The sequence below is a fragment of the Siphateles boraxobius genome, unplaced genomic scaffold, assembly GCF_051911475.1.
Source record: "Siphateles boraxobius isolate OS27281-9 unplaced genomic scaffold, OSU_SipBor_1 5, whole genome shotgun sequence".
In the NCBI taxonomy this organism is placed as follows: Eukaryota; Metazoa; Chordata; class Actinopteri; order Cypriniformes; family Leuciscidae; genus Siphateles; species Siphateles boraxobius.
Window position 1 is genome coordinate 29,457,700 of NW_027509141.1, and position 13,385 is coordinate 29,471,084.

The 13,385-nt window shown below is 36.0% G+C and overlaps 1 protein-coding gene across 1 annotated transcript in view; it reads right to left on the reverse strand.

The window, feature by feature from the left end:
- Window positions 1-13,385, reverse strand: part of pcdh17 (protocadherin 17) — an 85,454-nt gene that overhangs the window by 40,838 nt on the left and 31,231 nt on the right. Inside the window, exon 4 of the mRNA XM_077203770.1 lies at window positions 13,168-13,340. Coding sequence (XP_077059885.1) covers window positions 13,168-13,340 — 173 coding nt within the window. The remainder of the gene's footprint in view (window positions 1-13,167; window positions 13,341-13,385) is intronic.

Here is a 13,385-nt window from a genome sequence, read left to right on the forward strand (position 1 = left end):
GATTTATATGCTGTTTAATGTTCATGATCGCGTTATTTTACATATGCTTATGATTACACATAAGATTGCTTGTTTCTGCTTCTTCTTCGCATGTGTTTTGATCAGGAGATTCAGTACGCTTTCAGAGGATGTGTCATAGCGCCCCCTAGAGTATTTCATTTGTATTTTTTAAATTTATTTCGAACATGTAAAAGAAACAATAATAACAAATAAATGCTTAATGACAAATCAAAAACCTAATAACAAACAAATACTCATCAAAACAGAAAGCAAAAACAAAAAAACATTGTTAAAAAAAAGAAAAAAGAAAACAATATTAACTTATACTTGTCCGAAAAGGAGTAGGAAGAAGCGAGCTTATTTAATCCTACCCCTTCTCACTACTTATCGATAATCCTCCGGTGGCCGATCATCTTAATCTATTTTTCTCCATACACACAGATAAATACATAAATAACAAACATATGTAACTATATTTATATCCACCATAAATAATAAACAATGTAAAACATTAATTTATAAATGAACTGTGAAATCACCTAGTCAACGACCTTCTTCATTCTCGTACCTTATCAAAACTATACTTTTGTTTTGAACTGAGTTATGCTTGGACATTGTTTGAGCAATGAACTTAGTCTGTTCCACAACTTCACTCCACATATAGAAATACAAAAACTTTTTAATGTTGTATGGACACAGGGATGTTTAAAGTTGCACTCACTCCTAAAATTATACCTCCCTTCTCTATTAAAAAAACAGTTTTTGAATATTGCCAGGATGTAAGTTGTTTTTTGCTTTATACATTATTTTTGCTGTTTGAACATGAACCAGGTCAGTGAATTTTAATGTCTTTGATTTTAAAAATAATGAATTTGTGTGATCTCTATAACCGCTGTTATGAGTTATCCTTATGGCTCTTTTTTACAACATAGATTCTGATGATAGTCTGCATTTATAAGTATTACCCCAAACCTGCAGACAGTAATTTAAATATGGTAATATCAATGAACAATAAAGAATGTGGAGTGGTTTCTGGTCCAAAATATGTTTTGCTTTGTTCAATATTGAAATACTTCTTGAAAGTTAATTTTATGTGAGGTTTCCAACATATTTTATCCTCTATTATCACCCCAAGAAACTTGTTTTCGTTAACCCTTTCTATGTCCACACCATCTACCAGTATCTGGACTTGTGTACTCTTTTTACAGTTACCAAATAACATGAAACTTGGTTTTATTAATATTTAATGATAATTTATTTCTATCAAACCATCTTTTTATTTTAAGGATTTCTGAAGTAATAGTCTCCAAAAGCTCCTGTAAATTCCCCCCAGAACAAAAAAATAGTAGTATCATCCGTGAATAGAACTAATTTTACTATCTTTGAAACTTTGCATAAATCGTTTATGTATAAAAAAAAAAATTAGGACCAGTACTGACCCCTGGGGGATACCACAAGCAATGTCCAAGCACAACGAAGAATATTCCTCCAACCTCACAAATTGTTTTCTATATCTTAAATAACTTTTACCCAATTGAATACTACCCCCCTGATTCCATACCGTATAGTTTTTTGATTAATATGTTATGATTGATTGTGTCAAAAGCTTTTTTAAGATCTATGTAAATTCCAACTGCATACTGTTTATGATCCAAATCATTTGTAATATCCTCAATTAAATCAATTATTGCCAATGATGTTGAACTATTTGATCTAAATCTGTATTGACTCTCAGCAAGTAAGTTTTGTTTTTCTAAAAATCTGTCTAATCTGATAGCGAATTCAGGAGTTCACACTTACATATAATTTGAGGAAATAAGATTTAATGTGTATTTGGCGTGCTGTGCGGAGGGAGGGCTCCGAGCTCGGAATTCAGCCCGAACCCAGAGTACTCCCCCCGTATGTAAGTGATTTTTGAACTAGGAATGTGGAGAACTACGAGTGTGGAGAAGGGGTGGAGGGGGGATGCTGCAAACTGTCAATGGATCGAGGTAAGACTGTTGAGTCTTTATGTACCCTTTATCATTGATTGCTGATTGCTGTCCACTCGTGTTAATTATCTGAACGTGCTCCGCCCGAAATTAGTTAATAAAACTTCATTAGTTAATCTGAAATTTTGGAAAATTGTGGAAGTAAAGAAATAGGTCTATAATTTGTGAAAATGTGTCTGTCCCCAGTTTTAAACAGCGGAACAACTTTAGCTATTTTCATTTTGTTTGGGAATTTACCGGTATGAAATGACAGACTACAGATATGCTATTGGTTTTGAAATCCCCTCAATTACCCTTTTCAAAAATTTTCATATCAACTTCATTGCAATCAGTAGATGTTTTGGGTTTACATTTATTTACAATGTCTATTATTTCTTTTTCTTCCACCACTGTAAGAAACATTGAGTTGGGATTCCTTTCTATTAAGTTTTCTTTCCAATCTTCAGATGACAATGGGTCTGGAATTTGGCCAATTCTGGACCAACATTCACAAAAACAAATTGTTAAAGCTATTAACCACATCAACCATTATCGATTAAATTATGAGGGTCACTATGTTGTCCAGTACTATTTTTAATAATACTGTTTAATATGTCCCATATTAATTTAATATTATTGAAATAATATTTTATTATTATTCAACATTTTACTATAATGTTCCTTTCTACATACCCGTAAGATATTGTTTAACTTATTTTTATTTTTTTCTATATTTATTTTCTACCTCTTGAGTTTTGAGCTTTGATTTATGAATTCTCTATAGAATGTATTTTTCTTTTTACAGGCGTTTTGTAATCCTTTTGTAATCCATGGTTTATCTATAAATTTTCGCTTTATACAGTTTTATTTAATCAGACAATTTTGTATCAAATAATGATGTGAATAGTCTTAAAAAATATTATATGCAGTCTCAACATCACTTTTTCCCAATTTTGTGTTAGTAAGTCATTCTTTAATGCATTCATAGTTTCATCATTCCTCATTCGTCTATATTTTTGTTTATCATCTGGCGGATTTCTCTTGTAATTGGTGTCATAGACTGTAAAAACTGGCAGATGATCACTAATGTCGTTAGTCCACCCACAGTATTGTTTTCAATGTCATTGGTAAATATATTATCAATAAAGGTGGCACTATGAGGGGTAATTCTGCTGGGTCAGGGGATTTTTGGATATAGACTCATGCTGTACATTATATTAATGAATTCGTCAGTCATTTTGTTCTTAGCTGAATTTAGCAGATCAATGTTAAAATCTCCACAAATGAAAATAGCTTTTTGATATGTTCTTTAAAAAAATCCTTATATCAAGTAGAGCCTGGCGCTCTGTATATACAACTAATGATAACATTCTTCTTTTTTTCCTTACATATTTCAATTGTTATGTATTCTAATAAGTTATCAATCACAGTTGTCATACTTTCTACCACCTTATAATTTAAGGTGTTATCCACATATATAGCCACTCCTCCTCCACTCTTATTCTTTCTGCTTATACAATTGACTTCAGTATAACAGTGAAAACACAGAATGCCGGCAATTTCCGTCAATGCATGGCGTGGAAGCGTTTTCTCACAAATGAAACAAAACATTAAACTTAGTTAAGGTATTTATCTGACAAAATTATTTGACAAAAAAAAAAAAAAAGACAAAATACAGGTTTTATTTTACAATGTAAAAAAGTATATTGAACATTGTCTAAAACATAATCAGTTATTAATGTTGTTGGTTCTCTCTTGTTTTTGTGTTTATAATTCTTTTTTATAACATCTTTTTGTGTGACAGCCTTTTTCAATCTGTTTTCTTATTTTATTTTAATTTTATAATTAAAACTAGTGAAGGTTAGCAACTGTAGTATTAATACAACCTTTAAAAGTTGCACATTTTCTCCACAAGCCAATGCTTTCATGAGTAGACAATTGAATCATTCGACATTTGTGTGTGTGTGTGTGTGTGTGTGTGTGTGTGTGTGTGTGTGTGTGTGTGTGTGTGTGTGTGTGTGTGTGTGTGTGTGTGTGTGTGTGTGTGTACTGCAGCTCTACCGTCTTAAAAAACAGCATGATGTCTTGTGGCAGTCATTTACACACATCATTCTTTATCTGTATTACACAGACCTGCTTTTCTTGGCAGAAAAGAAAGAATAAAACAGATGTGGAACTTAAGGAAAAGAGGTGAATGAAGAGTTCTGAAAAGAATTGACAAGAAGAATGCCAAGAGTGCTTATATATTCCATTGAGAGTGTATATGAATAGCCCTGGAAAAGTGTGGAGACATTTCAAACACGGCATCATCGTCTAAAAACATCTGCAATATGGGCATACAAAATGAATGACAGGAAATGACCTTTTTTGGTGGAAAAAGGAGGAAAAAACATTCAAATCTGTCAATATGGATTCAAATAATGCCTGAGTGCGAGGAAGAGGAGGTTACCCAGGCAACAAGTGGGAAAAGGGCATCCGTTAGAATGTCATTAATTAACTGATTTTGCTCCTTTGAAGTGGATGTGTTTAAGGATCACAAAGAGCGATATGCACACAACAATATATCAATCCCTTTAGGTATGTTTTCAGAGTGCTACTCGTTTCTTGATTTATTTCCTAACTGAAGAAATATCATCTCAGCCCCTTTATCGCACACCACACGAACTTGGCGTATATCCATTTTTCTGTGCTTTCCGTTGAAGCGTTTGATGCCATGCACAAAACAGGTGCGAGAAACTAATGCACTGGTCTTTAAGACAATGTGACATTATATTCAAAATAAACGTCCTTGATCTTAACTATGAGCAGAAATTGGTCAACAAAAGTGTACCTATTTAATGTGACAGTGGTCTTTTTTTACAGTCAAAACTTTATAATCTATCCAAAACTAATCACAAAATCTTGCCTAACATTCATATTTAGTCTTTATTACAATAATTGTAACATATTGTGTATGATATATTAGCATATAGCCTACATGTGAATTTGCAGTTTGTTGCTTATACAGACATTTTATTTCAACAAATTTCAGTCTATTTTTACTCATCTAGTAGGCTATAGCAATATAGTTTGGATGTGTTCATGTAAACATAACGTTTACTAATGTAGGTGCGAGAGTGAATGAACGGCACAAACACGCGCTGTATAACTGTAGTAAACAAAGTGCGTGCGCCTGTGCTGTTCATTCATCATTTAGCCTACACACAGACACGCAATTCATATTTAAACAGTCTTTTTGCGGTTTACAGTCAGACACTATTCAATATCGCGATTAGAACAAAGCCCTTAAGAATAAGTGACTTACTACATCAGCTGGATCCGTTGCTCCGCGAAATGAAACTACCAGCACTTCTGGTACATTTTCCAGGGTTATTAGATAGTATTATTGCTCACAGCGTAGGGATACACTGTGTACACAGCTGTAGTAAGATACTGACTAAACATGATGTGTTTTATAATCCAGCTGGTGGGCGTTGGCATGTTTGAATGGCGTGCCTTAGATCATTTGCGTTTGAATACTGCGCGGTCTCCATGGGCGTGGCACATTAACACGTAATCAGGTATAATGAGCTGGAAAGAAAAAGACTGACATCTCTCTCTTTTCATACAGATTACATAAACTGAGAATATTTGTTTTTTATACAAATTAATTAATTTAAAAGAAGAGAGTTCAAGCTTCATTATGGAAAAACACTCGTGCCTGTATGACAAGTATTCGCGGAATTACAGATAATTTTTGGACGCGTTTCAGAATGGACTTAACTGACAGAGAGAAGGCAGAACGCGCATCATGTTTTTTTTTTCTTTATTTGGCGACAAGCACAACACTTTATTTTTATTGTGAGTATCCACAAAAAAATAGACACTTATCAGGATCTAATGATGTACAACACTTAATATGTAAGATCAAAATCAACAGAGTATTTTGAGTTTCTTTTGCACTGATAAGAAAAAAAGCGAGACTATCGCGCCCGTGCGATAGCCGACCTCAGAGGGTTAACGTGCACGACTCATCAGTGCATATTCTGGAGGACAATGTATTAACCTCCTCTGCTTTAGAAAAACTATTTTCTGCTAATGCAAACACAACCTGCGTAGGCAGGGAAAAAATAATGTAAATTAATGATTTCATAGCTTAATGAGTCTGATTCAACCAGATCCCAATGGATATGCACTCATATTAAAACATCAGGCACACCAGGATTTGATGTCAATGAAATTTTCAGTTAATAACATCTTTTACAATCATTTGTTATTTGAGTGAACTATTCCAAGTTACATGCTTTATGAATGCCACTTCACGTGGTCTTTAATGCGTGTTCGAGCACCTGTTCCGTTAACAAAGGCCCTGCTGAATGAATCATGTATTTATGAATGAATCATGTTGCTGGCAAATGAGTTAAACTAGGCTTGTAGAATCAGGATCTTAATCAATATGTCTGATCAGACCTTTCACCTGTGTGGTGTTCTGAAGCATTTTGGATTCTTGCTGGAGCCTCTGTTGTTTCCCAGAGCTCTGCCTCCACCTGGCTATTTAATTCAAAGCATTGTGGCGGCCACAGAGAATCAATCACCCGTCACTCTCAGGTAGTCTCAAAACTATAATGTGTGTGTGACCAAGCATCACAGCGCTTTGTTCCAATAGATAAAGTGGGCAAAAGAGATCTTGATTACTACGCCAAAAAAAAAAAAAAAAAGAGTGGGAAATGGGTGACTGGGTTTGTGTCTAGAGAAATCAATCCGTTAGCATTCTCATTTATCTTAATGGCAAGTGCTTGGCTTGCTAACATTTTTATTTTGAACCAATGTCATGTGACTAATCACACCGAACCCTCACAAAATAGGTGTGTTTGACTTGAAGCGTAGCTGTGCAGATCGATCAGTGTATGACATCAAAGTATCACGAGAGTGATTTGAAAGCCCTCTGCTCTCTAATCGTTTTCTCTATACTTTGATGTTATAAACCCATCGATCTGCGCAGCATCGCAGTCGAACACAGCTAGTGATATCACTATGGCTAAAAGAAAACACTTCTAATCCTCCATTATTGATTATTCTGTGCGGTGACATCAAATGCAAAAGAAAAGGGAAAATAGAAACTCATTTCACGCTTTTACGAGTACTCTCAAATCGATTAATCGTGATTAATCGCATCTGACATAAAAGTTTGTGTTTGTATAATATTAAATACTAGCAAAATATGTTCCTTTTGCCACCATCAAGGTGTAGTTATAGCAGAGGTTAACTGGACCAGGGTTATTAAAGTTAACTAAAACTAAAAACATAAAAAATAAAATAAAACTTTTATAACATAAAATAAAACTGAAAAAAAAATATCTAGTAGCAACATTTTTCATTTCTGTTTAGTTTTTACTTGAAGTACTAAAATAATTGAAACATATCTGCACATATTTTAAAGAAATGAATACAAATGACTAAAAATACGTTTAACTAAATGAATATGGAAAAAATACATAAAAAAATTTAATTTAAAATATCTATAGAAACTAATACAATACTACAATAACCCTAACCCAACCTAACCAGCAAGCAAACTGGAAGACGCTGGTTAAATTATTTAAATAATTTCTTTTTCTATTTCAGTTTCTCCATCCTCCTCTCCCGTTTTGTTCGTTAGACGATTAATCTGAACCATTACAGTGGAAAAGAGGTGAGACAATTTGATTATCGTGCTCCAATCAAACACAATTAAGAGAGGTCATCTAGAACACTTACACAGCAATCTAATGGGACCTTTTCACGCACGCACACGCACACATTATCACAAGGTACACATCTCATCACTTGCGTATAATGGCCCGGTGTTCGTAACTCGTATACGTGCGTATCGGACCGTGTGATGGTCGCTGATGAACACATTCCAGGATTAGCCCATGCTGCAGGCAAAACTTTACATCAATTAATCACCAATTAATACGAAAAATACTTTTCTGCTAAATTAATACACAGCTCCCAATTTAGAGAGACTAATTAATCAATTTCACGACTGCACACGTGCCAGGCAACAAAAAAAGAATGGAGGAAGGAAAAGTGAAATAAAACATACAGAAACAGAAAAAAAAGTGCGTATTAAATCAAAATAAAATTGAGAGCCCACACCAATATTGAGTAAAAGAGTTTATAAATCACATAAAAAATTAATTATCATCATGCACTCTAGATTTTCCTTATCTGAAAAGGATACTTAAATGTGGGCCAAAACAACATCTCAAATTGCTACCCTGCTTTTAGGTCTGCTGTCTAGGTATAGGCAGCTCACTAGATTTTGGAACAGAGCTTGTGTTTGTTCTAAGAACAACTTGGTTCTGATCCAATTAAGAGCAGAGAGAACGAGAGAGGGAGAGGAACATGGCAGATAAAACGAACTCTTCTCTACAGGGATCAAAACATGACACTAGATCCATGTGGGACAGCAGTTCTATTCACAATGCATATGTCTTCCCTGTTATGATTTCTATGAATGTGTTTGCGCTAGAGGGTGAACATAATTAGAGTAGATGGTGAGAGAGAGAGAGAGAGAGAGAGAGAGAGAGAGAGAGAGAGAGAGGGGGGGGGGGAAATTAGTATTGTCTTCTACTACCCTCTGTTGTTTGTGTCTGTATGAACATGGTCTGGTCTCTCTCCGCTCGACTGAATTATCACTTATGAAAAATTGCGCGCACGCACGCACGCACTCATGCACGCACGCACGCACGCACGCACGCACTTAAAGGGGCATTACATTCTCACAACCCTGAAAAGTAGCTAGGGTGCATATCTGAAAACACGCATGTGTATGCATGCAATAATAAGAAAGACTCCATCCAGCGATAAAGATCTTGTTCAGTTTCTTTTTTTCATTCGCATCTCTATATTTAATTTTGCTCTTATGAATAAACAATTTGCCATCAGCAATAACAGTTGTTGGTACAGCAGCTAGTTAATATTCCAAGCATGTATGCGTATCTAGAAACACATCTAGAAATTGAATTCACAACGTACCCGAGGGGGTACTTAAAGTCAACATGAAATAGCATTTTACTTCTGTAAAGTGACGTATTTCACATTTAATGAGAAAAAAAAAAAACATGCAGGATGGGACTTTTTTTTAATCAGGAATTGACTGAAAAGTGGACATTCAATACCAGAATGAAGGCAACCTGAATGTCTGGCTATTGGTTAACATAAAATTCTTCCCTCTTTATGATATGATTCACGAAGGAAAGTATTTTCAGAGGCGGATCAACATGTGATTTTTCCCCCCAAACCAGCGTAAACCTCACCCCGCAGCCAATTCTAAATATTTCATTGGTCATCAATCACACACTGATTGCCTACACTGCTGAAACAAAAACTAACCTTTTGGAAGCACATTCTGAACTTTCTTTACAGGTGAATGGGTAATTGAGATGACCGATGAAATCGTTTGTGGGTGGGTATTTGCTTAAAGGTGCTCTAAGCGATGTCGGGTGACGTCACTTCTTGTTGACGTTTAAAGTATTGTCAAACAAAATGGAGGCTAGCTAGACCCTCCCTCCTCCTCATCCGTGCACTAACCCCCCAAACCCCACCCCTACATCCTTCTTGTCGGTTATTGGTTGGAACAGTTTGTTATGTTTCATGTTGCGGGTTAGCCCAGTTTGTTTTTGTTGCCGTTTTTGGAGCCTGGGGTGTCTGCAGAGACCGCGTTTTTTACAGTGTGTTCAGGGGACAGGCAGCTAACGGATAGTGGGGAGTTGTTTGCTGTATGTGACAAAAAATGTTTTGGCCTAAAAAACGCGTGACATCGCTTAGACTCTAGACTCTTTAGCTCTTAAAGGGATAGTTCACCCAAAAAATTCTGTCATAATTTACTCACCCTCAAGTTGTTCCAAACCTGAACACGTTTCTTTGTTCTGCTTAACACAAAGGAAGATATTATGGAGGATGTTTGCAACCAAACAGTTGTGGGGCACCATTGACTTCCATAGTATTATTATTTTTTTCTTCATACTATGGAAGTCCATGGTTTGGTTATTCGATAGTTTGTAAACAAACAGTTAAACTGTATGGTTAAAAACATTCTTCCAAATATATTCCTTTGTGTTCAGCAGAACAAAGAAATGTGTACAGGGTTGGAACAACTTGAGGGGGAGTAAATGAAAACGAAAAGGCATTGCACAGAGGTTGATTTGGGCAGCAGTTAGGTTGTTACCCGTCTCACCCGTACTTCTATCTATTCTTCACAACGTCAATTAGAATTGCACTAGTCAAAACTTAAGAAAGACAAACAAATAATTGTAATAGACACTATAATAATTTAATGTTCATTATAAATATTATCTATAGTGTTATATGAGTCAAAACCAAGGAATGAGAGATTAGAGTGGGTGATAAAGTAGGGAAAAGCAGGCAGAAAAAGAGAAGTTCCCATTTCCTAAATAATGCACCAAACCCAAGTGGCTCATCGTGTGAGCACGCACACACAGACTGATATCCACTGACCATAACCTGCTGCCATAAACAGCTATAATACTCCACTGTTAAAGACACCACTATAATACGCTGCATATGCAGTGAGATATAACATTTACTTCACAGCAGTGTTGTTATAGCACACAGATTTAGAAGCTGGTGGTAGTGGAGACGGTCTAATGTTGGATGTGATAATGCTTACAAGAGGACACAGGGGATCTCTAGACTAGCCTGGGATTTCTCTAGACTGACATGTGTCATTTCTCAGAGAGAGAGAGAGTTTAAAGTGTGCCTGTCTGAGAGAAGATACACCCAGCCCTCTGGAGATATCTGGAGATGTATTGACAAAACAGACAGCCGTTTCCAATTAACTGTCTTGTAGCTTAATTATTGATTTCAATACTCAATAAAACTAAACAGAGTGAGGAAAGGAATTAAAGTGAGTTTGGTCATCAAAAGTGACCCGTTTGAGAGGATAACTAAATATACTATAAAACGAATCAGAGTAGACAACATATTTAACTTATCGCAAACACAAAGCAGTGAGTTACAGTTTGATTACGATTCCGTACTAACGCTGCTCAGTGTCTATGTTTCATTGACTACAGCCTACATCTTTCCACACAGAAAAAACACCACTTGACACCACTTTTATATATGAGTTCAGTAAACACAACGAAAATATTGAGGAACATGTTTTTCTTTCCAGGTTTTTCTCTGTCAATGGAAATAATTCGAATCAGTCAAAACGGAAACTGGTTGGCGTCTCTGATCAAAGCACTAGTGTTTTGTTCCTGAATGAATCATATTTTTTTTATGAATCAATTTGGTTTGAGTAAATGATTCACTAGAAATTCAGCCACTTAGTTTCTGAATGAATCAGTGTTTGTGAGCAAAACGATTTGGTTTGAGTAAATGATTCACTAGAATCATTTACTATTCACTAGTCAGTCGTTTAATTCCTAAATGAATCATACTTTTTAAGCAAATTGATTTTAGATGAGTAAATAATTCAATGATTTACTTATAGAAGATAGTCAGTTGTCTTGTGTCTGAATAAACAAAAGTTTATTTAACAAATTGGTGAAGTGAATGATTGACTCACTCAGACTTTCACTTGTCATCAGTTATTGCCGTAACATTGTAACATGCAGAAAGAGTCGACAACAACAACAAATAAGGATAAAACACATGCAGAAATCACTTTTGACTGTCAGGTTTTCATTGTTCATGGCTTAGGTTACTATAAAGCTTGTTGGACATGAGACTATTGTGGCTGCGCCTTTTGTCTTTTTGTATGTGTAAGTGAGTCACACTGTTAAACTAGCTAATTTCAGCCATTCTCCAACCCTTTCCCATGCACCATTAAATAACAACATTCTCAAAATATGAAACATATGGGCCTCTTTAATTGGCCAATTTCTCTTGCCAGTGCATTCAGTCTATTCCTGAATCCAAATGAAAACACACACACACACATACACACACAAGCCAAATCAAGGCAGACAGGCTTGGCGTATTCGTCCGCTGCCTCGGCTCAGATAGCGGCAGATTCCCCTCTGTTCTATTGATTAATTGTGCCATTATATTTGATGTATTGCTTTCTGTGGCCCATTTATTCTCTTTCTTTCTCTCATGTTTTTTTGTGCTTTTTTTTCCCTCAGATTGTCGTTTGTGGAATATGGCCCAACAGACCTGGGTATAGATGAATAAAACCATCTTTACATGCTTCTTTCGCGAACGAGTGCAATGGAAAGGGAGTATGGGACTGCTTTCTTATCTGAAGTTATTGTTCTAACATGTCACAAGTAATTTGTCCTACCAAGGGAGAGCCGGAATAATTATTCATATTTAATCAGGTTGAGAATGTGACATGGCCTGCTGGATGATAAGTCATTTTCCATGTTCCATTATCAAAATTTTAAGGATGCGCCTACCAGCGCCTAACCAGCACTCACTAAATGGAATGGCTAGAGTGGTTTGGCTTATAAAATCATAATGGGCCTGCCTGCTTTGATAAACTGAGAACGTGGCTGGAATACAAGAGAGAGAGAGAGAGAGAGAGAGAGAGAGAGGTAGGGGGGGATAAATTGAAAGATGGAAGAAAGAGGACAAGGAAAATAGGGAGTCTAAAGGATGGAAGATAGTTTGAAAAGCAAAAGAGAGCGAAAGAGTGGGAGCGAGAGATGAGCTGTTACGAAAAAAAGAGCGAGACAGCATGAAGATTCAACTGCAGTGAGGTCAGGAAACAAATAACCGATTGAGACCTCTGACTGAAAGCTTTCATTTCGATTGAGAAAGGAACATGCAGAGGAAAACAGCAAAGAGAAAGATGACACTTTCCACAAATAAGAATAATGAACGAGTTAATGAATGAATTAAAAAAATGAATTAATCGTTATGGCTAATATTAAATTCCACAGATTGTTGATTAGGATTTACTGTATATGTTATATATGCTATTAATTGTTAGAAACAATCAAGAAGGGCTCCAAGGTGGAACATTCACCATTGTATCTAAAATCTAATGGTTCCTATAAAACCATGGGAAAAAAGTGTACTGCATTTGTGGAACGTGCCAGTTGAAGACAACAAACACACAATGAATTTAAGGAACGTCCAATAACAATGAGCGAATAAAAAAAATAAAAAAAAACTATAAGAATGAGCACAAGAAGAGAGACAGACTCTAAACAACTCAATCTTTGGTTCTTAATGAAGTTCCTGGTGTTGAGGGACTCACCCTGCTCAAGTGGTTGAGGCTTGAGGCCAGTGGCCTTCATCTTGAGCGCTTCCTTAGCAGACATGTCACAGCAGGAGCCTTTATTAGTGTCCTGATCGCTGTCCGCTTGGTCGCTGTCCCCATGCCCACTGTCTCTGAGACTGGCTCGCTCTGGATCTTTGAACGTGGAGCTGCTACAAGTCGAAAAAACAAGATGGGAATGATCAAACGGGCATGGG